Below are 23,144 nucleotides of genomic sequence, written 5' to 3' on the forward strand. Positions count from 1 at the left end.
GGGTGCTGCGTCTACTAACGTTAAGGTGATGACTGGGCGGGTTTGGCTACGCTGCACACTAACGTCATGAGAATAGGTGGAGAATATTGCTAGGAATAGTGATGTCAGCTTCAGGGGCGGGGGATATGATTTAGTGCCGCGAGGGCAGTTCAATTTAGGGAGATGCGGCAACGGATAAGATTAGCACAAGATGGCCACGCCCCGCTGCCTGGTTTTGCATTTGTAAAAGTGCGGAAAACTAAGGTAAGGTGCATAGGAAATGTTTTTACGATCGATCGCAGTTTGCTTAAAACCACATGCCCGAACGATCGGGACAATAACATTTTTGAGCACACTATTCCTTTAAAGAGAACTAAGGAGACCTGACCTCGTAACGCCGGCGGCAACAAGTTCCAAGCCTTAGGGGCAGCAGTAAAGAAGGCTCCATTCTCTACCCTCTTAGTTCTGCATCTGGGGAGAAACAAGTAATTCTGATTACTAGACATGAGGGTCCTGCTATTAACCTTTTCAATAATAAGGTCTTGCAGATAAGAGGGTATAAGACCCAGTCTGCATTTAAAAGTGATAACCAACAGTCTAAACCTAGCTCTTGCCTACACGGGAAGCCAGTGCAGGGAGCATCTGGCTGCCGAGACATGGTCTCGGCAAGATAGGCCCATGACCACTCTGACCGCTCCATTTTGTATTGGTATCCGCTTTGCAAAGTCCGACCAGGAGACTACTACAGTAATCAATCTTTGCCCCGATAATTGCTCTCGCAATGCTTTCAGCATTGACCTTGGATAATGGGTCTAAGATGCGCCAGCAGTTTAACATAGTAGACTGCTGCCAAAACAAAGATACCAACATGGGAATTCATGTTCAGCAGCTGGTCAAAAACCACTCCCAGAATGTTTACTTTCGTTTGCGAAACTGAAAAACAGTTGTAGGCAGCATACAGCTTCACTGTATATGCATTCTTTAAAAAAGGCAATTCGTGTAACCATGTAAATCTACTTTAAAATTACTTTTCAGAATCAAAACAAGTTAGTGGATAATCTTTGGATATGCTTCATACACAATTCCTACACCCTGAGTTGACTTCAATCACAAGGATAGTAATGGAATGTATATATCACACTAGTTATACTCTGAGGTTGCAGAAAGGAAAGGTTAGGGAAGGAAAACGTTTAGACAGCTTCTAAGTATATGGGAGGACAACTACATTTTCCAATGAAATCTAGATAAGCCTTTCCCAAAAGTAACAGTATACACTAAGATACCACCTATGGGACAAATAGTATCAAAGTCAATGGACTACAAGAGTCTTCAGGGAGGACAGCCACAGTCAATTGTGACACAGTCTATGGATCTGTTGCACTTCTTAAATCAAAGTCTTGCACAAAGTTAGATAGTTTGAAGAAAATCACTTGTAGGGTCATAAGCTGTTAAGCCTGCGAGAGGAGAGTTGGTATCAACTCTCCAATATAAGCCAATGCAACTCCCAAATCAGAAGAACACAGCAAAACAAGGCAATAAGGCAAGTACCCCAAGCCCAAAACAGTACCTATGGTTTGAAGAAGAGTGGTCCAGCTGGATTCTGTCTTGCTACAGCGGTGCATACCCTTGTTCCTGAGCCGCCATTGTGGGGACAAGAGAGAGGACGTCTGGAGGGCTCCTGCGGCGGTACTTGGGAGGTCGTCAGCAGCTACGGGTTCTTTTCGGTTCAGCAGCACTTAGCGATTTCAGCGCTTAGCAAACAGCACTGTGATGGATATTGGATACCGGTTGGATTCTTTGCTACCTCAGTCCTGCACTCTGGTGAGGGGACTCTGGAGCTAGAGGTCCTGCTTCGGGATGGTACCTAGGCGTCGTCGCCAGGAGCTTCTAGCCGGATTTGTTCATGGCAGACGTTGCACTCGACTACAGACACTCGACCCCTGGCATTAGATTCTTACAGCAACGAAGAAGCAGAGACAGTCTGGGATGGTGGTCCAGTGGTGATCGTCTCGGGGTTAGTTGGTCCCACTAACCCAAGGGGAGAAGTCGTTCTGTCCGGAGCTTCTCTGTCGAGGTGAAAAAGGAGTTCAGCACAGCAGCAGGGCTTCACCGGGCAATTCAAAGGTCCAGGAGGTTGCAGCAAGCTTCGCTCAGTTTCTCAGTCGGGTGTTTCTCCCAGTTGTCGACTCTGCCTATAGTCCCAAAACCCTTGCCTTTTAAGCGGGTTTCTTCCATTCATGCACAACCTAGGCTGTCAATCACACAGCAGGATGGCTGTCCTCTAAAAGGACAGCCAGCCAATCAGGACTAGTTGCATTCAGGCATTCCTAGAGACGAAGGACAGGGGCGTTTCAGGACCCTCCCTCACATCCTGTCCTTCGAGACACACTGGAGCCAGAGGCGGGCTTCAGGGCTGAAGCCCACCAAAAGCAAGTCAAACAAAGGGCTTCAAAACTGCCTCAACGCACATAGTAAAACCCAAGAAAGACCTCACAAACAGAAAATGGTGAAAAAAGAAGAGGCCATTTTGACAAAACGGTCACCCATGGGTGCTGTACTGCAGCTGAGGGTTCAGCCTGCGGTAGAAAAGCGCAATGGTAGGAAAAATTAAACTACTGCCACCAGCCATTTAAAGTAGTGAAGGTAACATGAAAATGTTACATGAGAGAGTATGATAAGGGGCTACTGGGTAACCCCCAGCACTCCACATAAAATGGTGTGTGCTGGATCTACAAAGAGAAAAGGCAAGTAAGTCAATTTCACTTTACTATTCTTGGGAACTGTAGTTCACACAATAACACGTAGTTAAACCGTAAGAGAAATCTAAAAGGATTTCTCTGTGACACCACACTGAAGGTGCTGTGTGTCACCACACAAAAAGTAGATGCCTATGAAATTTGTCAGACTCCAAAAACAGTGAACACACAAAATCCAAATCAGAAAAAGGTCTCACTCACGCCATGGTTAAAATTATAAAAAAAGTCCTAAGTCCAGCAAGAGAACTGGGTGTTTCTAAAGTTGAAGGAAATTAGCACAGAAATGAGAATTCATCCCTAACAGATATTTTGAGAAATCTTAAGTTAAAATGATGATGATGTTCCTATGTTTTACCTCACTGTTTACGACTCTTCTCGTTAACTTCCCAGCAGACTGTCGTATGATGAGATCGATTAACTCCTGCTCCCTTGCTGCCAGAAGATCGTTTCTCAATTTTTCTTCAAGTGGATCTTTCTCTTTCCTGTGGAAAGAAATCGGGCAATTATCATGCTGTATACTTTCAAAAGACCATCATGTGGTAAAGTAATATTAAAATGCCATAGAAGTCGACATGTAGATCATAAACTAAACGATTAAGTGAGTTAACTATTAATTTCTTCGACCCAAAGTGTATGCAGATTATCAGTGTTTATATCTCCCACCTCGCAAGCTGTAACACCCCAGTAGAAGGTATGTGAAACTCAAAGTTCTAGGATCCTTCAGTCCTGTCCTCACTTTAGCGACTATTACTAGTACACAAGCAGTTAAGTAGAATGCATACACATTAGGCCCACCCTTCCATGGTGACTATTCTAAATGCTGCATCAGCTCTCCTCATTTCCGAATTACAAACATTGAGCAATCTGAAAGGTTAGGTGTAGGCAGGGATGAAATAACTAACCTACAAAAATTATATGTCGGGATGCTTCATGGCTAGAGTTAAGTTACTATTAACTGTAGCACTTGATCCATCCTTCTGGACCCAGGAACTTCACGTACATTCCTTGGATCAGGAATTAAAACTGCTACCTGTCAGTGGTCGAAGTGAGCAGGAGCGGTTGGGAGCAGTGCTCCTCTACTTTTTTAAATTAAGTTTTACAGCTCCTATACTTTTATTTTAAAAAGAAACCGTTCCGGAACGGATTCGTTTTATAATAACAGTGTAGGAAGAAGTTGAAACTTGCACTTTCAGTGCACTGCACTGAACATTCCCTTAAACAGCAGGCCAATGTGTTTGGGGGTTTGTATTTTTTGTCGGAGGGGGCAGGGGAATAGGGTTTGTGAGGAGCGGGGCAGGCCTGTAGGGAACATAGCTCCACTACTACTTTTCTTACACTTCGACCACTGCTACCTGCAGGAAACTCAATAAATTCAACTCTGTATCCTTAAACTGTTTCTTCAGCAGCCTTTTCCAAATCCTTTGCATGTTTGGGCCTCAACTTTGTCAAGGTTCAAATTTTTTGTGCCTTAGGGCTGTGGATGAAGGCATTTTTCCCAGGGCCACTAACCATGACTCGCACTGTATTCCAAATTCTACTGTGCAATATTCCTTTTCCCGGCATCTGGCCATCGAACCTGGGTCTGGAATGCTGCTGCTGGAATCCTCTACCCTCACCAGTCTCAAGGTTGCACCCTCTGCAGCTTTTCTGAAACTCTATAAGAATTATCTCTATTGTCGATTCCATGTGTTTTACCTCTGATTTTCTCATCCCCTAGTCATGATTTTTTAATGTGAATGAATTAATACTTGATTGAATTCGAATTTCTCCATTAATAAATAACAGAGCAATTAAATAAAGGAGAAAGCTAAAATTGCACACTATACAGATCAGTAGCTTGCCTTGAGAGAGCTCTGGAGACAAAAGTATATACATTATACAGAAAAACAGTGTTATAATTCATTAATAAAAAGAGTGCATCTCGACCTAAGATTAATAACTTTAAAACAAGAATTAAAAAAATTCCTATGCTAGTCTGAGCAACGTGTGCAAAGCAATAGAAAATGCCTCATTCTCCACCATTCCAGTGTTGCAATGACAGTTCTTTTAATACACTCTTATCCCACACCTTTCCTGTCATTCAGGAGCAGCAAATTCAACCTAATCATCAACACTAACATCCTGCATGCGCTAGATTTGATACAGAATATTGCGCCTCCAAACCGCGGGGCAACGCATAGACCTGCGTAAGGTGCGAGTGAGTGGAGAGCATACTCACTATCTCAAGGCTCTGCTCCATTCTAATTGCTTTCTGTTTTACCATTGCAACTAGATGAGGCAGGGAGGAGTAATAGGGGGATCCCAATATAGAATACCTCATGTATCCAAAGGTCAACACCACTGCTTACGCAAACAAATTTGGAGAGTCTTTTTAATGTCATCTTTTCTTAAATAATTCAAACCAGCAGCAAATGCATGGGGGGTCCAACTCCCTTTCACTCTCAACCCCAGACCCACACTCCCAAAAAATGATCTCCTTTCATAAACTTAATATCTGTACCTTTATATTGATATAAAACATTTTTATTTTTGTATTCCCCCCCAACCCCTTTAATTTTGTATAGATCCCTGAAGACCCACACCCAATATATATATATTTTTCCAACCCACCCTCCCACCCCCCCCCAAAAATGTGATGAGTTTTTTCGGCAAACAAATGCGGTAAAAAGTCCTGCGAAAAAACATCCCGGGATGAAAGGACGTCGTACCAGTAATTGCAATGACAGTCCACAAGAGTTCAACCCCAACGTAGAAAGTCCAACCCTAATTTAACTGGGCATTCAGCCCTAAAGGGTCACAAAGTTTCCAGACATTTTGGGAACTGGGAAAAAGTTACAAGTTTCTTGTGGATGTAAATCGTTCCAAAAGTCAGCATAGGATGTAGTCTAGTGAATACAACTGTTGGCAGCTTTATTTTGGCAACAAGTATTGCCAAAGCCAAATCAATATAAAACTTTTCAAAAGTATTCAAAACTTTTACAGGAGGGGATGGGGGTTGAGGTTAAGTTCTGCTGTAACTCAGTCCCCTTCGCCCTTACTCCGGTTTCTCTTCAGACTTGGCCGGTCATCAGAGGGTTGATAGAGATTGGTTCACCAGTTGTTGGTTCCGGTCACCAGAGCCCAGGAGTTGGGGGTGCAAGAGATGTCCTGGTTGGATTCAGACCTGTTTGTGTTGATGAATGCAACTCACACTAATGCAGCACTCCTCTAGGCATTCAACTCGAGGCGGGAAAGCCGGTCTCGACAAAAGTAACCTATGAACGGTGACAGGAGGGGACACAGCTGTCGCAGTCAGAGTAGGCCTCCGATATAAATATACATGGACTGGTTTCAATGGAAATGCACTTTTACATGTAAAGGATAGCATTTTTTTGTAACGTTAAAACGTTACATGGAGCTGTCCAGTGCTAAGTTTTCGGCACTGGCCTGCTCTGTGTAACGTGTTAATGTTTTGGGCCCCCTAACCGTCACGCCCACCTCCCCTTACCCTAACCCAAACCCCAATCTAACCCTAACCCTAATGTAAAACCTTAATCTAACCCTAGCCCCAACCCTAACCTCAAACCCTAACCCAACCCTTAATCTAACCCTAGCCCCAACCCCTAACCCTAATGTAAACCTTAATCTAACCCTAGCCCCAACCCTAACCTCAAACCCTAAATTTAACCCTAGCCCCAACACTAACCCCTAACCCTAACCCAAACCCTAATCTAACCCACAGTTTTAGGTTACTAATTTGGATGGATCCATCGAATTATATTCAAATAAATGGACATTCGATGGAATGGCATTTTATTGCTTATAATTCAATGGTATGGTGCTCGGTGCATTAGTATTCGATGGATTGACCAGATACCGTTTTCCACTCATTCGTTCTTGTGGGCTTTGTCTTTTGGAACTCTATTCTTTGTAATCTACCTGTACTATGGAGTCTGTCTGCTCCATAGCTCTTAAGGGCATCTCTGTTTAACTACTGCAGGGCGCAGCTCCGTATGGGCAGCTTTGCTGGGGACCCCTTGGGTACTCCTTTAAGACTCTTTCTATATCCTTAAGTAACTACAGCTCTTACTTAGTGTCGCTCCCTAAACTCTATAGACTGAGAGATTGGCACACCCCACCTTCAGTTGAGTGCCATACTTAGTATCCCCCTTCTCTCTTGAAGACAATCACCTAGTTATGGCTGGTGGCAGTGGACGTGTTCTACCAACTATTGTGTATTTTTATATCGCAGGCTATGTGCATAGCCTTGGTAGTGCACAAAAGGGGCACCCGAGTACCAACTTGGTGCATCCCTTCTTATTTCGCCACTACTAGCATGGTTGTTTTTTGTTAGCCCTTCATCTACCATTCTGGAAGGGGGAGGTCTATGTGTGTTTTGCCTTCGGTCGGAACCAGTAGGTATCCCCGCCTAGGCTCCAGAGTGTATGCACAGGCAGGAAGTTGGGGAGGAGTCTTCCACCCCCCTGTCCTTTGTCTGCCAGAGTGCCTGAATAGGTCCAGCTCCCACGGGGGGCCTGGCTGTCCTGACTGGACAGTCAAACGCACCTTTCTGTAAAATACTGAGAGTGATTGCAGAGGAGTGTGTGCTGGAACTGCATAGAAGGTGAGGCTTCTGGAGTGTACAGCAAGTCGACCACAGGAAAAGGAAGTAACCGAAGAAGACGACGACCAGAGACACCTGCAAACCCTTTGCAAGACTAAGCGACCACTGCTGTCCTGACCCAGTGTTCTATGCGACAGAGGAGCACTGAAGAGGACAACCCCCTTCCCTTTGGCTGGTTGGAACAACCAGTCCCAAGATCAACTTTGAAACAAGCCATCTGCTGAGATTCTAGGAGCTTCCAGAGCTGCGGAAGCCCAATACCAGTAGACCTGTTGGCCATTTCGCGTGCATCCGTCCAAATCTGTGCTGAGCCCGTGAGGACAGTTCAGAGCTCTGGTCCAACTCGCCCAGACCCCCTCACCAGAGTGTGGGATTGCAGGAAGCGAAGAGGATTGACCGGGCGATCCATGTCCTCTGTTGGTGCTGCTGAAAATGCGCCAGCCAGCGTGAATCAAGAAGTTGCTGAAAGATTTGCTACAGGTCCTCCCTCAAGACTTCTGCTGAGAGACACCATTCATTCTCTTGCCTTTCGTCACTAGACCAAGGAATCTGGGAGGTCGGGTCCAGAGCGGACACATCGCGGAGGAGCCAACACAAACACTTTCTTCAAACCAAAGGTACTGTGGAGGAAAATATTCCAAGAAGTCACTCCAGAGTGTTGATGTGCACGTAGAGGTGTCCAGGGCAACCCCCTCTTACCCAAGCTGCTGCTTGTGTCCCCTTCTTGAGTCCGTTTTTAAGTCTCCTTTGTTAGTTCTCTACTTGCTGCTTCAATAACTTTAGACACTGGAAGAAGCCACAGGCACTCTTCATTATTGCCTGTTTGCCAAGACTTCAAGCCCTCTCCGAACTGCTTTCATCTAGGGTTGCTTTTTTGGACTTAAAAGACTTGGTAGGCAAAGAAACCGTCTCTAAAACCTTGCTCATGTTGCACGAACCACTTATTTTTCTTCCCTTAAGTGACTTTGCTATGTGTTTGCAGAGTAAATGAATTACTGTATGACTTGTTCATAACTTCATGAGTGCGCAATTACCGATAATACGATAACCTTGTCTTTTCCCTTTCTAACATTGCTACAAATGTAACAGCAAACAAAAACAAAAGTGAAAGTGCCCTTTGAAGTGTATTGTCTAGTATTCCTAAGTGTTCTACCATAAACGTCTGAAGTATTTAAAGGGACTCTGGTGTAAATATAATAAATATATATATATATTATATAACTATATGTGTAAGTGATTCTTTGTTGTGCCTGTCTAACGAAGATCAGAGTACTTACCTACAGCTCACATCTTCCTTTTAAGATGAGCCTGACTGCTCTGCCACACTACCAAGGTCTCGGGCAAGTACAGACTGATACCAAGAGTTGGGGATCTAAAAACCACTGGGATAGCTTACTAAAGTCCTACTGCCAGTAGGAATTTAGGAAAACAGTCTTAATACAGGTGGCCAGGAAAAGGCCATCGCTATTGGATCCTGACCCTGGGGGTGGACAAGCGAGGGAGGATCACCTGGGTGGAGGATCCTTGGGGATTGGGAGTGAGGTACCTTTAGGTGAGACATGGTATCCCCATTATCCTCGTTATAATCAAATAACTCTCACAGACCTTTATGGGTCATTATAAGGCAGTTCCCCTTTATTCCCCTCTTGGGGTAACTAACAGTACTGAGACGAGGAAGAAACAACTGAGTTATAAACATTACACACTTTCCTCACTCTAGTACTGAGATGAGGAAAAAAAGAAACCGAGAGTAAGAGAGAACACTTACTCTCACCATTTTGGTACTGGGACGACAAAGATGCAATCAGAGCCGGGCAGCATTAATTGATGTAATACACCACAGGTGTATAAGAGGTTGAATGCAGAAGCACATGAGAGCAGCAGGGGAGAGGAAGACACAGCAGAAGGAGCTGTGCGGGAGCGGGAGAAGCCGAGACACCGACCAGGATCCCCAGAGTCCTGCTGGTGAGACTGTGCAGGACAGAGAAGACTCGGAAGGGAAGGCGGGCAGCAGGCGCTGCCATGGAGCGGAGGCGCAGCTGCGCACAAGAGCCGGCAAGTGCTAAATGAAGCACCCAGCGAACAGACTTTCCCGCTTGGAGAGAATGGCCTGTCAGACAGACCAAAAAAAAGCCTCTGAACATGGCTGTAGCCCAAACTGCACTGGGCATATGCAGTGTGGCTGTTTCGTCAGAGCCCTCCCCGCTGTAAATTTACAGTGCATCTACCATGTTGATTGACGCTAGGAAGATACTGCCATCACCCACGACATGGTGGGGGTGGCTTTTTGGTAGGGCTGTGCCCATGCTGCCCTCATAGGCCAGCCGCCCCTTCCTGGGAGAGAGAGAAGCTTAGCAGTTTCAAATCAGCGGTGAGAAAGAAGCTGAAAAACAGGGACGCAGAGCATCCGATGCTGGGAGGCAGCTGGAGTGTGAATCCTAGCGTGTGGCACTCAGAAAACCTTAAGGCGAGAGAAGCTGAGATACCAGCACAGTATCAGAGGAGCAACCAAGTAAGAAATGGTGGCATGACCGAACCCCGGTGACCTTGGTAGTCGACACCACTTGTCTGAAGGCACTGCAGAGCATCCTGAGCGCAGGAGAAGTGAAGAGCCGAGAAGCCAGCCTGATATTCATAAAAGAGGATCTCTTCCCGACTGAAGTCCTGGTAATGTTACCCCCGAGATACAAAGGTAACGGGGAGAGCAGAAGACTCGGGTGGGGAACCGATCAGAACGACTGGAACGTTCATACTAGTCCCAGTAGAGACCAAGTGTAGGAAGGGAGAAAAATAATTGGAACACTCATTCTTGTCCCAGACAAGACAACATGATAAAAGTCAATAGAGAGAAGGAGAATCATTATGGGAACAATCGCTTTAGTCCCAGTCAAGAGAAGGATTGGACACTGAGTAAAGAGAAAGTCTTAAGCTTTACTACCAAGGAAGGAACACAACTATCCCAAGGAAAAAGGGGGCAACAAATGAAGATCACGAGAGGAGAACAAAAAGCAAAAACAGAACCAGTAAGTAAAAGAAATCGAGTAGCTGAACTATATGATTTGATAAAAGTCATCACTAAGTACTACCTAGGAATACTTAATTGAAGTAAATTATTGGGAAACCAGCACACGGGGGGGGGGGGGAAGGGGAGTCATTCTCCTGTGGCTTAGTGGTTTTTGTAGTGTGCAAGGGCGCAGGAGGAGGAGAGCGGCACACAGGTGTCATTGCTGTTGATATAAACGTTTATTAGTAATGAAAATAAAGTGACAACCTAACTTTCCCTACCTCCAAGAGGGGTTTCCTTTCCTCAAATAAATACTACGGGTGTTATCAGAAAGTCCGTCCAAATTAAAGAGTTCACCATCCTGTGTGAAAACCTACTTCTGTCCCTCACATTTTTAACTAGACTAATGAGGCAGTGGAGCTTCTTAGTCCAGAAGAATGGCTCCCTTCTTCTGGACAGTGGAACACAGTTCCAGTTTTTAGGAGTGAGTTTTACCTGAGGTAATGACTCCCTTCCCCAGGTCTTAATCCCTTTCCAAGCCAAAAAGCAGCAAAGTTCTTAATTCTAATTAAAAAGGTAATGTTCCAGTTCACATTCCTTATTGCCCATGGTTGCCTCTTCATTTTTGAGTTCCTGGAGAATGCCGCCCTTCTCTGCATATCTTGTTCCTTGGTTTTCCAACACCAGAGGGAATGACTCCCTTCCCCTGGCTCGATGTCAGGAGGATGCTTCCCCTCCTCCTGACATGTCACAGATAGTTTTAACAACCTGTGGGGAAATACTCCCTTCTCCAGGATAGAGTGTCCACAAAATATAAACAAAAGCTGAAGACTCCAAGACCAGGGGGAATGCTTCTCTTCCCCAGGTTCCTTGAAACTACTGACCCGTTTGCCTCTGAATCTTGCTTCTGGCAGGCCTGGTTATCTTTCCTGCCAGGCACTGCCACAAAGAAAATGTCTTATGAACTATTTCTTCTTCTGGGTGTGGATCCCAGACCCATATCTTCTCACAGCTTGCTTTTGGCAGACCTTGTCCACTCTCTAGCCAGGTACTACCATGAAGAAGAGGACTTGTGACTCTGTCCTCTCTTGGGTGTGGGTCCCAGACCATTACTTCACTCCTCTTAGCTTTTTCATAGTCTCTTCCCAGGACTATTCACCTAGCTCTTACTCCCAGGGTATATCTGCCCTTCTCATCAGGACCGCCTGTCTCCATGACGTCCCAACCAGCCGGCCCAAATCGGTTCCTACCTTTCGGGAACGTTGCCTTCGGTCTCTTCCTCGTGGTCTGTTACAGCTACGGCAGCTCTGCATCTGTTGGTTCCCTCTGGGCTTCTCTTCCAACGCAACCGCATACTCCTCCTTCTCCCTCTGGTACTGCAGCTTGTCGCCAGTCAGGAAAAGGGTCCCTCTGCTTCCAACCCTGTAGAGACAACTTGCCCTTTTGCCCAGCGTCTTGGTTTGCCTCGTTTCTCCCCGCCATTCTGCTTGCGGCTCCTCCAGGGAGGGCTGACCGCCGTACAGAGTCCTTCTTTCCTTTTTATGTCTGAGGTGTTCATACGTTGTTCTTTTTGAATAGAATGCTCACCTTGGTTCCGTGTGGTGTTCTGCATTGCTCGCGCCTCTTCTTTGTCCCAGTACTTATACTACCAGTTCCTAGTGGGTATTTCGGGTTCTCCCTCGTCTCAGTCCCTATAAGGTTACTGGCTCTGCTGGTATACATCCATGTATGGAATCAGGGTGTAGGATGGGTGTGGTGTTTGGAGACTACTATACTGTGTTCTCCTTGGATGGTCGTCCATGTCCCCAGAGGGGCAGTATCTCCCCAGGAGATCCTCCCGCTATTTACCACCCCCAGGGAGACTATGAGGTAGCTGCCTCACCTCCCTGGCCTCATGGGAAGGGGCTCCCCCTCGGGGTAAATGACGACATTGGATATACGTGATTCGATTGTGGCAGAATTGTTCACGGCGAAATTGACCGTGGTCAATTTCGCCTTGAATACAATTTTGACTCGGCCAAATACGGTAAAACCTTGACCCCCCCCACTTACCTTTTGCTTCCTCGCTTGAATCTGATCCTGCGGCGTCGGTTCTGACCCTCTTAGGCGGGTCAGATCCCATGCCGTAGCGTCCGCTTTTCTCTTTTTTATTTGTTCCTTTCCCCCACCTCCAGTCGTCAGGAAGCCACCACCCAAGGCAATCGCTACCAAACATGGTGAGCGGGGGACACCCCTGCTCCCCCTGCTCCCCATGTTTGGTATTGAATACCCAATTTGTTCGGATTTAATCTGGTACTGGCCGAATTCGGAAAAATCTACCATGCGTTCAATTAAATTCGAACACATTGGGCAATACCACGACATCCAAGGATAAGTGGTAGGGTCATGTTAGATTAGTTTGGGTCATGGACAGATCTTCCTTTTGGATTCACTGACAAGCATGCTTGTTAGTTTTGTTAGGTAGGGAAAACCTGTAGTTTAGGGAAAGTCAGGAGATTTCACTTTTCTTTTAATAAAGAACAAACATAAAATGCAAGATCAGAGTCTACTGTCCTTTTCCTTCCAGCTCTTACTTTTCACTACGCTGGCTGCTTTTTAAATGCCAGTCTGTCCTCCACTGGGGCGGTGCTCAGGGCTAGTGTCTGCCGTTGGGCTGTCCGTTGATTAGACGATGTGCTTGGTGCCAGGTGGGTTGGACAGGGGCTGACAAACTTACATTAAGACCTGCCACCAGTTTGGCTTCTAGTGATGACCTGAACCTGTGGGAGTATTCCTCCCCTGGAGTCCCTGCTCCCATATTCCTGTGTGGCTCTGCTTCCCATATTGTGAGTGAAATAATGGTCAGGAAAACTTTTGGTAAGCGTGATAAGCTAAGGGTTTTATTTGCAACCTGTTCTCCATGGAGAATGAGCTTTTTTTTCTTCACATGAGCAAGACAAGGTATGCTTGTTTTCAGTTTCTGATGTTCAAAGCAAGGAGGTTTCTCGCTCTCTACTTGACAATTGGTATCTGCAGGACCTCGAGTCTTCACAGTTATGACTCACAATGGGCAATATACCTTTGACACTGATGTGAAAGGAAAACATTGGCCCCATTCCTCAGCAGAGATTTAGGAATATTTTCTGCTATTTTTTTTTTAAAGGTAAAGGGGTCTTACCCTATGCGGGGAGTTGGTGTCCTTTACATGGGAGCTTCAGGATCCCTCTATCATATAGGGGTCTTTACCCTGGGTGCAACCTTATTCCGGAGTCTTGGCACCTCTTGAGACCCTGCTGGAGTATCAAGGCCGACGTCCTGTGACTCTTCTTTGCCCAAGGACATGGGACTTTATCACAAAACTTGCCTCAAATTAGTGAAGGATTTTTCAACATTAAACTTTCTAACTGTCAAAGTAGCAAAGTATTTTAGAGGTGAGGCGGGAGCCCCTTAAATAATGGCAGATCTTTTTCTGTATTGCATTGCTCACAGCCTCAGAATTAAGACAACCAACAGAAAGTAGGAGTGGTTCAGCTCAGATAAGGGCCATGTAGGGCCGCTGGCGACACTGAGCTGTGAGGTATAGGTATATGCTACAGATGGGGGTCCAACAATGTGCCGTCCTTCGCTTTCACATCTGCCTGTGGGCTTCTTCCACCCTAATGTGGGCTTCCTCCACCCCAACATAGACTTTGCTAATGACCAAGATGGTCAATAGAGATCGGTATCCCTTCCCCCACTATCCACTATCCTGGGTGGATCCTAGCATGATGTCCCAATATTCAAACAGAAAAAGGTACCTTCCAAACGTCCAAGTCTACTTTGCTCTTACCCCTCTTGCGCTATTATGTTCCTCACCCTGATGTTCTTTCCTTCATTTCCATTCCTCTCTTCCTTCTCGTCATACTCTATTTTCATTGCGCTCTCTTTAATATGTCCTTCCAAGGTTACCTACTCCTCCACTCCACTATGCTCAACCCTGTCGTTCTCTCACCCTCCTTTTACTCTCCCAGCAACCTGTAGTATCTCGGTCTCTATTTCACTACTCCCCGACTTATTCTCACTCACCTTACAAACAATACATGCACTCCCAACCAAGTAGCACTTTGTCTGACCAAACAATACCTCCCCTTGCACATGCTCTCCATTTGTCTCTTCCACGTTCTGCTCCACAGACCTTCAACTGCGCATCTCTTGGTCTGCCTTCTCTTCCCTTGACCGCAGCCAAACCACCAACACCCTTCTGTTCAGATTGTTCCTTTTTATTCTCCTGCTCCCCGTTCCATTGTTTCGTGTGCACACCTGGTTCTCTGGGCCAATCACTACCTTGCTTTTCCCCAGGAGCTGGGTTTTACAGTTCAGAGACAACAAAATGTCCTTATGGCCTTCAAGCCCCACCCCCATTTCGAACACGGTATATGATACGATATGATGTGGCATTTATAACGCGCCTGTACACGGTTCAGCCGTGCTTCATAATTGCAGCCTTGGTACAGCAATGATCAATGTCAGAGTTAGCAGTCCGCTGTAACGGATCATCCGGATAGCTGGTCCGCAACGAGCAAGCTTTACTGGTTCTGTGTTCGTCATTGAATCTCTCACCAGAGGGTTGAATGTTCCTTCCTTCACAGGAAGGCTCTATCGTCCAGTCTGAAAGGAAATAGGGAAAACACTAACCAGCATAAGATAAGGTAGGTATGGGGGGGTGGGGTTTGGGGGGTGAGAGATTGTCAGTGGTACTTCATTGTAACCAGGCAGATGTGAAGGGGACAGAGACGGGGGCCCTCCAAACTCCTTCACCTGCCATCTTGGCAGGACTGACTCTGGCAAACACCCTGGTATGCCTCCTGTCCCAGGTTGAGGGTGTGGGGGATCTCCATCCCCCACCTTGACAGGATAAAGTCCCTGACCCAGTCCCACACTCCACCCTTTCTCGCAAGTCCTCATCTTCCCTGGGGTAGCTGGCTACCTGTGGGCCCTAGAAAAGAAAGTATATGTGTGATAATTACCCAATTGTAACCTTTTTAGGCATTGATAAAAGAGGGGGGTGTCAAGGGCCACGTCCCACAGACGCTGGTCTTGCTGAGTTGTCAGTTGTGACTGGGTTGTACGTGAAGTGGCATGATGCAGTGCGGGGAACCAGCTTTACACACCCCAAGAAAGTGGAGACCTGGAGTGGTCGCCCCAGCTCCCCGCACCACGTAAGGGCATCCTCCCCTGTTTTTTCATGATGTGCAAACATTGCCAACACTGACATGGGAGACAAGGCTCTGTTTTGGGCATAGGATTCTTGAGGCATCCCGAAAAGACAATTAGGAGCAGGCTGAAGGAAGGGCAGCAAGAATCAAGAAGACGCAAGCTTAACAGGCTGACAATGAGGGAACGGAGAAGGACCAGGTAGACAAGAGGACAAGGCAGGCAACCAAAAGGATGAAGGAGAAGTAAGGAAGACCAAAGTAAGAAAGGGCTTGCAGGAACAAGAAACAGACTGGGTAGCAGGTCAAGGAAAATGAGGAACAAGTTACTTACCTGTAACTGTTGTTCTCCAGCATGGGTCTGGCATGGATTCACATGCTCATGAATAAAAGAATACATAGCAGTACACACATGCACAACCACGGGAGGTGGCAAAGGCTCAACATTAAGCATTACATCAAAACTCAACATTAAGCAATTCTTACCTCCTCACCAGGCTCACCTTAGGCGAACAGGTTGCGCAGCACTGCTTGGCCCACCCTGGACTCCTCCCTGGAATCCCGATCGACGCAGTAGAATTTCGTGAAGGTGTGCGTCGACCTCCACGTAGCAGCCCTGCAGATGTCCAGCAAGGGCACACCAGATAGGAACGCCGTGGTAGCTGCGATCGCTCTGGTGGAATGGGCTCTCGGACGGCCAGGCAGCGGTCGGTTCGCCAACCGATGGCAGTACATGATACAGCCGGAGAGCCATCTGGAAATGGAAGCCTTCGAGAGAGCCTTCCCCTGATTGACAGGTCCAAAGTTCACAAAAAGTTGTGACGTCTTCCGAAAACACTTTGTGCGGTCCACGTAGAACTTCAGCGCTCTAGCCACATCCAGCGAGTGCAAAGTCCTTTCAGCCGGCGACGAAGGCGACGGGAAGAAAACAGGCAACACCAAGGGTTCGTTGAGGTGGCAGTCCGACGGCACCTTGGGCATGAAGGAGGGGTGCATCCTGAGCACTACCCTCGTCAAGTACGGGGGCTTGCAGGAAAGGGCCTGGATCTCCCCCACCCGTCGTGCGGAGGTGATGGCCACAAGAAACGCTGTTTTCCACGACAAGAACATCAACGGAGCCGAGTGCAGAGGCTCGAACGGAGGTCCCATGAGCTTGGTCAGCACCACGTTGAGCTCCCACGCCGGGGCCGGGGCCTTCACCGGCGGGAACGATCTGAACAGTCCATTCATGAATTCTTTCACCAGACGAGGAGACCACAAAGACGACCGTCCCGTGGTTCTGGTGTATCGGGAGATCGCAGCAAGATGAATCTTGATGGAAGCGTGCGCCAGTCCAGCCTTGGCCAGCGTCAGCAGGTACGGCAGTACTTGGGGAGCCGTAATCCGTAGAGGGTTAATCTTCGGTGCGTGGCACCAGACAGAGAACCTCTTCCATTTGTGTCCGTAGCATTTAAGAGTTGAGGACGCCCTGGCCTTTGCAAGAACCTCTCTGCAGTCGGCCGGTATGTCGTAACGTCCAAACTCTAACGCTGCAGGAGCCAGGCCTGCAAGTTCAGCGACTTCGGGTCGTGATGGAGGATGGCGCCTCCTTCGCTGGAGAGAAGATCAGCGTCCACTGGCAGTTTGATTGACGGGGACGCTGACATGTCCAGAAGGTCCGGGAACCATATCTGCCTCGGCCACGCAGGTGCGACGAGGATCATCCTGCACCGTGACCTCTTGAGCTGGTTGATGAGCCGGATCAGCAGCGGCAATGGAGGGAACGCATATAGGAACAGGCCCTCCCAGGGGAACGAGAAAGTATCGCCCATGCTCCTCGGCTGGGGAAACCTGCTGGCGAACCTCCGGCACTTGGAGTTCGTCGCCGTCGCGAACAGGTCGATCTGGGATGTGCCCCACTGTCGGAAGAGGCGGTCCACTAGATCCTGTCGTAGTTCCCACTCGTGGCACGAGCGCAGCTCTCTGCTGAGCGAGTCGGCGATGGTGTTTTTTATTCCTGCCAGATGAAAAGGCACCAGAAACATCCCTTGGGCGACGGCCCAATGCCACAGATCCGGTGCCTCCTTGGACAGGGCTGGGGATCTGGTACCGCCCTGCTTCCTGATGTAGAACATGGTGGTGGTGTGGTCGGTGAAGATCCTCACCACCTTGCCCTTGAGGGACGGAAGAAAGGACCTGAGGGCCCAAAACACTGCACGGAGTTCCAGGACGTTGATATGGAGGGACCTCTCCGCCGGCAGCCAAAGACCCCTCGCGTGCAGGTTTTCGGTGTGCGCTCCCCACCCCTCCAGGGAGGCATCCGTGGTCACTGTCTTCTGGTGGCCCGGGGTCTGGAAGTCCATGCCCGCCGTCAGATGCGCGTGGGTGCCCCACCACCGGATCGCTCGTCGGAAACTCTCGTCGAGTGTGATCCTCTCCTCGAAGCTTCCCGTCGTCTGGATCCAGAGCACGTCCAGGAACTCCTGCAACGGGCGCATCCGGAGCCTGCACAGGCGGATGAGATAAATGCAAGAAGACATCATTCCGAGGAGGGATTTGATGGACCTCACCCTGGCCGCGTCCGCAACCAGCATCCGCTGCACCTTGCCCAAGATGGCCCTCGTCCTTTCCTCCGACGGAGAGGCCAGAAGCGACACTGTGTCGAGCTTCGCTCCCAGAAACAGTGCGTCTTGCGCGGGCACCAGGTGGGACTTGGCGTAGTTTATGGAGAATCCCAGGTCCGTGAGTAGTTGGACGGTCCTTGCCGTGTGCTCCACGGCGAGCTCCTTCGACTTTGCTCGGATGAGCCAGTCGTCCAGGTAGGGGTACACGTGGATCCCCTCTAGGCGCAGCCGTGCCGCCACCGGTGCGAGGCACTTGGTGAACACCCTGGCTGCCGACCTCAATCTGAAGGGAAGGGCTCTGAACTGGTAGTGACGCCCTTGGACCACGAATCTGAGAAACTTTCGGTGTCCCTTTAGGATGGGGGTATGGAAGTAGGCATCCTCCAAATCCAACGACGACAGGAAATCGCCCTCCTCCAGTTGACCCAGGACGTGTTGGAGGGTGACCATCTGGAACTTCTGTGCCTTGATGAATTTGTTCAGTCGTCGTAGGTCCAGGATGGGACGCCATCCTCCCGTCTTCTTCTTCACGAGGAAGTATCTTGAGTAAACTCCGGAGCCCCAGGCCTCTTTGGGACGAGCTCGATGGCGCCCTTCCTGAGCATCGCCTTTACCTCCAAGAGAAGTTGAGGGACGTGATGTTCCTTCCTGGCCACAGGGGGGACGCGCGGGCACCTCTTTAGAAACTCGAGCGCGTGACCCTGAGCCAGGGCGTCCAGCACCCAACGGTCGGTGGAGATGGACTCCCACACGCTGACGAAGCTCGCCAGCCGGCCTCCCACCGGGGTGCTTCGGTGGGGGCCCCGACCCCACGGCCGGGTCAGTCCTGCTTCGACGAGGCTTTGCCGCCTTGTCCTCCTTGGCGACGACGGCGGGGTCCGCCCGACTTGCCTCGTCCCCTGTAGGCTTCCTGTGACGACGAACGGGCCGCTTGACGATAGGTGGAAAATCTGCCGCTGGAACCTTTGGAGGCAAACTGTTGCCTCCGCCGCTCCGAAAGGCCGGCCGTCGTTGCTGGAGAACACCAAGAGCCCGGGCCGTCTCCGTGTCCGCCTTGATGGCTTGTAGGGAATCGTCCACTGTTTTCCCAAACAGGTTGCTCCCGTCGAACGGCATGTCCAAGACTCTGGTCTGCACGTCCTGAAGGAAGTCAGTAGCCTTGAGCCATCCATGCCGCCTAAGGCACACGCCGTTGCCCAAATGGCGAAATCCAGTGTCAGCAATGTCCGTCGCTATCGTAATGGCGTGGTCCGACGCTACTTCTCCTTCCTGCAAGATCTCTAGGGCCTCCGCCCTCTTGTCGTCTGGTAGGAAGTCCAGCAGGGGGGCGAGTTTGTACCACAACTCCTTGTCGTAGCGGGCTACGATAGCCAAGGCGTTGGTAGCCTTAATCGTCGTTGCTGCCGATGAGATGACTCTGCGTCCCATCGTGTCCAATTTCTTTCCCTCGCCGTCCGGCGGGGAGGTTGACGTAGAGGCCGCGCCCCCCGCTTTCTTCCTGGCCGCCGTGGAGACGACCGAGTCCGGGGTCGGCTGTGCCCGAAGGCACAAGGGGGCCGCGTCCGGGACCCGGTACTTCTTCTCGTACCGATCCCTTCTAGCCAGCGTTGTGGATGGGTTCTTGAGGAGGGAGAGACCCTCATCCCAGATATCGTCCAGTAGAGGTACAGCGAGGACCGTCTTCCTCTTGGTCTCGCGCCGTTGATAAAGGAAACCTTCCTTCTTCTCTTCCGGGCAGAGCTGGAAAAGCTCGGATGCCCTGGCGATCATAGCGTGAAACGATCCAATCTCGTTGGGCGGGGAAGCCCGGGTGGAAGGTGACGACGGGAGATCCTCGTCGTAAACCTCGTCGTCTGTACCCGTCGCGGCCGTATCAGTCCCCGTATCGTCCCCACGTGTCGTGGACGGGGAGGAGGGCTGAGCAGGGCGCGATGGTTGAAAAGGAGGTGGAGGATGAATCCTTCTTCTCTTAAGAGGAGGGCTCCCAGAAGGGCCTGGCTCCGGGTCCCCCGTCGGGAGCGGTTCCTCCGTTGGTGGTAACGGCAGTCTCGTCCTTATCTCCGAGCATAAGGACTGTATAGCCAACAAAATGGCCGCCGAGTTGTCTTGCGGCACTGGTTGAGGGGGTTCCGATGGGCGATCAGGAGCCCCGTCGGCACCCTCGACGTTCTCGTCGTCTCCCACGTCGGGGTCCCTCCCGACAGGATGGTCTTCTTCCACGCCAGCGCTGTGGCCTAAGACTTCGATCAGCTCCTCCTCAGAGGTTGAGGACGAATCCACGACGACCTCCTGCCCCCCCTTTTTCTTCTCCGTCGGAGGTTTCACAGGGGTCCTGTCGATGGGCATGAAAGAGAACTCCCTCCGCGGTGGCAGGGAGATTCTGGGCCCCGAGGTCGCCACCACTGGTGTAGCCTCCACAGGCTGAGCCAGGGCCGCCGCGACTGTCTCGTTAGAGGCCTTGGCCGGATGGATCAAGGCTTTCACCACCTTAGGTGCGCTCACCGCCTTCTCCTTGGGGGGAGGGTCACCACCTCGCTCCCCCTCCGATGGGGCCTTCGAGCACGACCGGGGTCTCTCCAGGAGCTTCGCCGGGTGCTCGGCCTTCCTCTTACCCGAGCCAGAGCGTTGGCTCGTGGTTGATGGCGCCGGGGAGGATGCGCCCTGCCTGGCGCCCGTAGAGCCTGACCGTTCGGCACTCCCGGTGCCAGCAGACTCGCGGTGCTTTGCCTTCTGTTGGACTCCCGTCGCCGGGGCGCCCTCAAAGGTCTTAGAAGACCGCTCGGACTTCTTCTTCTCGCCTGATGGGCTCTTACCTTCCAGCCAGTTGGCGAGACGCTGATGGCGGCCCTTCATGGTCCGCTCCGACATATTGCCGCAAAACGCACAGTCCTTCTCCACGTGGGTCTTGTCTTCATGCAGGCAGTAAAGGCAAAGGGAGTGTTCGTCCTCCTTAAAGACATTCTGAAGCTGGCATCCAGGGCAGACCCTGAACAGCTTTCCGGGCGTCGAGCTTCCCTTCTCCTGGGCCATGCTCGAGAAGGGCCCGAGAAACTTCTGGAGTCCTCCAAAAGCGTGGCTCGACGAAATCTTCACCCTTGAGGGGCGTAGAAGAATCCGACACGGGTCCCCGTTGATCGGATAAAGAAACGGTGGAGCTTGAGGCTCTTTTGACCGAGAGAGCAATAGCACGAGGATCCCAACACTTGAACGTGCAGTAAAAATCTGAAGATGGCTGCCAGAGGCGGGGCTTAGGGAGATGGCAGTCATTGGCTGTGGTCAGTATGACGCAGAGATCAGTGATTGGTTACTACTACGAACGACAGATCAGAAACAAAACTGATACTGATTTTTCTTTACCGAGGATTCCCAGCCTGACGACGGGGAATATTAATGAGCATGTGAATCCATGCCAGACCCCATGCTGGAGAAATAACCAATTAGCTGGAAGCAGGAAGGCAGCAACTTAGGTTGCAGCTGGAGCGCAATAAGATGTGCCTGGGAAGTGTAGCAAGGAGTTTAAATACTCCTGCGGCATGAGACTCCTGATGCAATTTTCGCCATCCTGAGTGTAGGCATCACAGGGGATACATGCTCCAGGATGGACGGTGCAGGTAAGTGTGTGTGCATGCAGTGTGTGTCGAGACACTGGGCATATATTGCAAGGGTTTGTGGCACGGTGTGTGTGATGACTGGCGTCTGGCTGGCATGGGTGCATTACAGGGGGTCTGTCCCTAGGAGAACCTCATCAGGGAGCAATGCCTTTACTATTACGGACATGGAGATGTTCCACCAATACCTGAATACCCACTGTTACTTGCGACTATCGGTTTGTGTCTCCAGGTACACATTTGGGACAGGGGCCCTGGCTTAAGCTCTTGAGGTTATTAGGTCCGACAGAATGGCAGTCCTTCGGCTTCCTGAGTCGAACAATACTCTGACCGTTCTCCCCTGAACCATCACAAGACGATGCAATTTCCAATCGGCCTCGCCTGTGGTACAGACTGTCCAGGCTGGACATTTCGTAACATCTTCCTAGTACAGGAACAGATCAGGAGGATATTTTGGATCTTTTGAAGGTGTCTCACATTCCGGTAATATTTTGTAGTGTTTTTCTTCTTGTAGACCAGGGTTCAGGACCCCGATCTCCATGGGTTTTACATTTTGTACTTCTGGGCAGAGTTTGGCTTTATGTCTGGGATTTACGAAGGCATAACATTTTATCACCTTTGGACGTGGACAGGGTTTTCTCCAGCTGGTAAGGAATGCCAACTCTTTGATAAGAAATGCCAGACTTTGCTTCACCGGTTTTCTTAGGCCCCTGTTAGGCAGAAACCTGTGCAGTTCCCTCTGGGACCACTGCAAAAGATTTAAGACTACAGGTGTTTGGCAGTAAACCCACTTGGTAGCAGTCTGTACCACACAGATTCACTTGGTAGCTGTGGCTGAGCAGTCAGACTTCACTCAAGAAGAGTTAGGCAGTATACAAAGTATTCACAATAGGTCACAAGAACACAGTAGAACAAGCAAACACTGACCAGAGCTTGGTGTAAAAGAGATATAATTATTTATTTAAAACCACATCTAATAAAACACACAGCCACTAAGATTAAGCAGTTCAACAACACGGTCACTAAAAGATATACACTCCCTTAAAAGAATATTAGACAAGTCTTAAGTAAAGCCCCACTTATTTTCAGACAGCGGTGAGCATTTAACGTAGATGGCACTCTAATAATTCGGTTTAAAAGGGAGAGAAAGGCAGAGCATAAATTGAAACAGATCCCAACACTTTCAAAAGAACACAGCAAGAGAGGAAGGCAGAGTCAAACCGTGAAGTTAGAGTTCAGAAATTCGGATACACTTTAAGAGGCTCAGAACGAAATGTGTCCAAGGTCACACGGTTGAAAAGTGCACAAAAGTCTCGAAAAGGTTCAGAAAGAGTTGGACCAATAGAAAGGGACCAGTTAGATGGTCAAGGCGGCCAGCCCAGTCCAGAAGGTTAAGGGATTATTATTACCTTGTAGCAAT

General features: G+C 49.4%; 1 protein-coding gene across 2 annotated transcripts in view; it reads right to left on the reverse strand.

The window, feature by feature from the left end:
* Positions 1-23,144, reverse strand: part of BRD7 (bromodomain containing 7) — a 718,458-nt gene that overhangs the window by 451,230 nt on the left and 244,084 nt on the right. For both annotated transcript variants that reach the window (XM_069604773.1, XM_069604774.1), the window contains exon 8: positions 3,091-3,217. In XM_069604773.1, the coding sequence (XP_069460874.1) occupies positions 3,091-3,217 (127 nt within the window). The remainder of the gene's footprint in view (positions 1-3,090; positions 3,218-23,144) is intronic.

The sequence above is a fragment of the Ambystoma mexicanum genome, chromosome 1p (assembly GCF_040938575.1).
Source record: "Ambystoma mexicanum isolate Mex_15411 chromosome 1p, UKY_AmexF1_1, whole genome shotgun sequence".
In the NCBI taxonomy this organism is placed as follows: Eukaryota; Metazoa; Chordata; class Amphibia; order Caudata; family Ambystomatidae; genus Ambystoma; species Ambystoma mexicanum.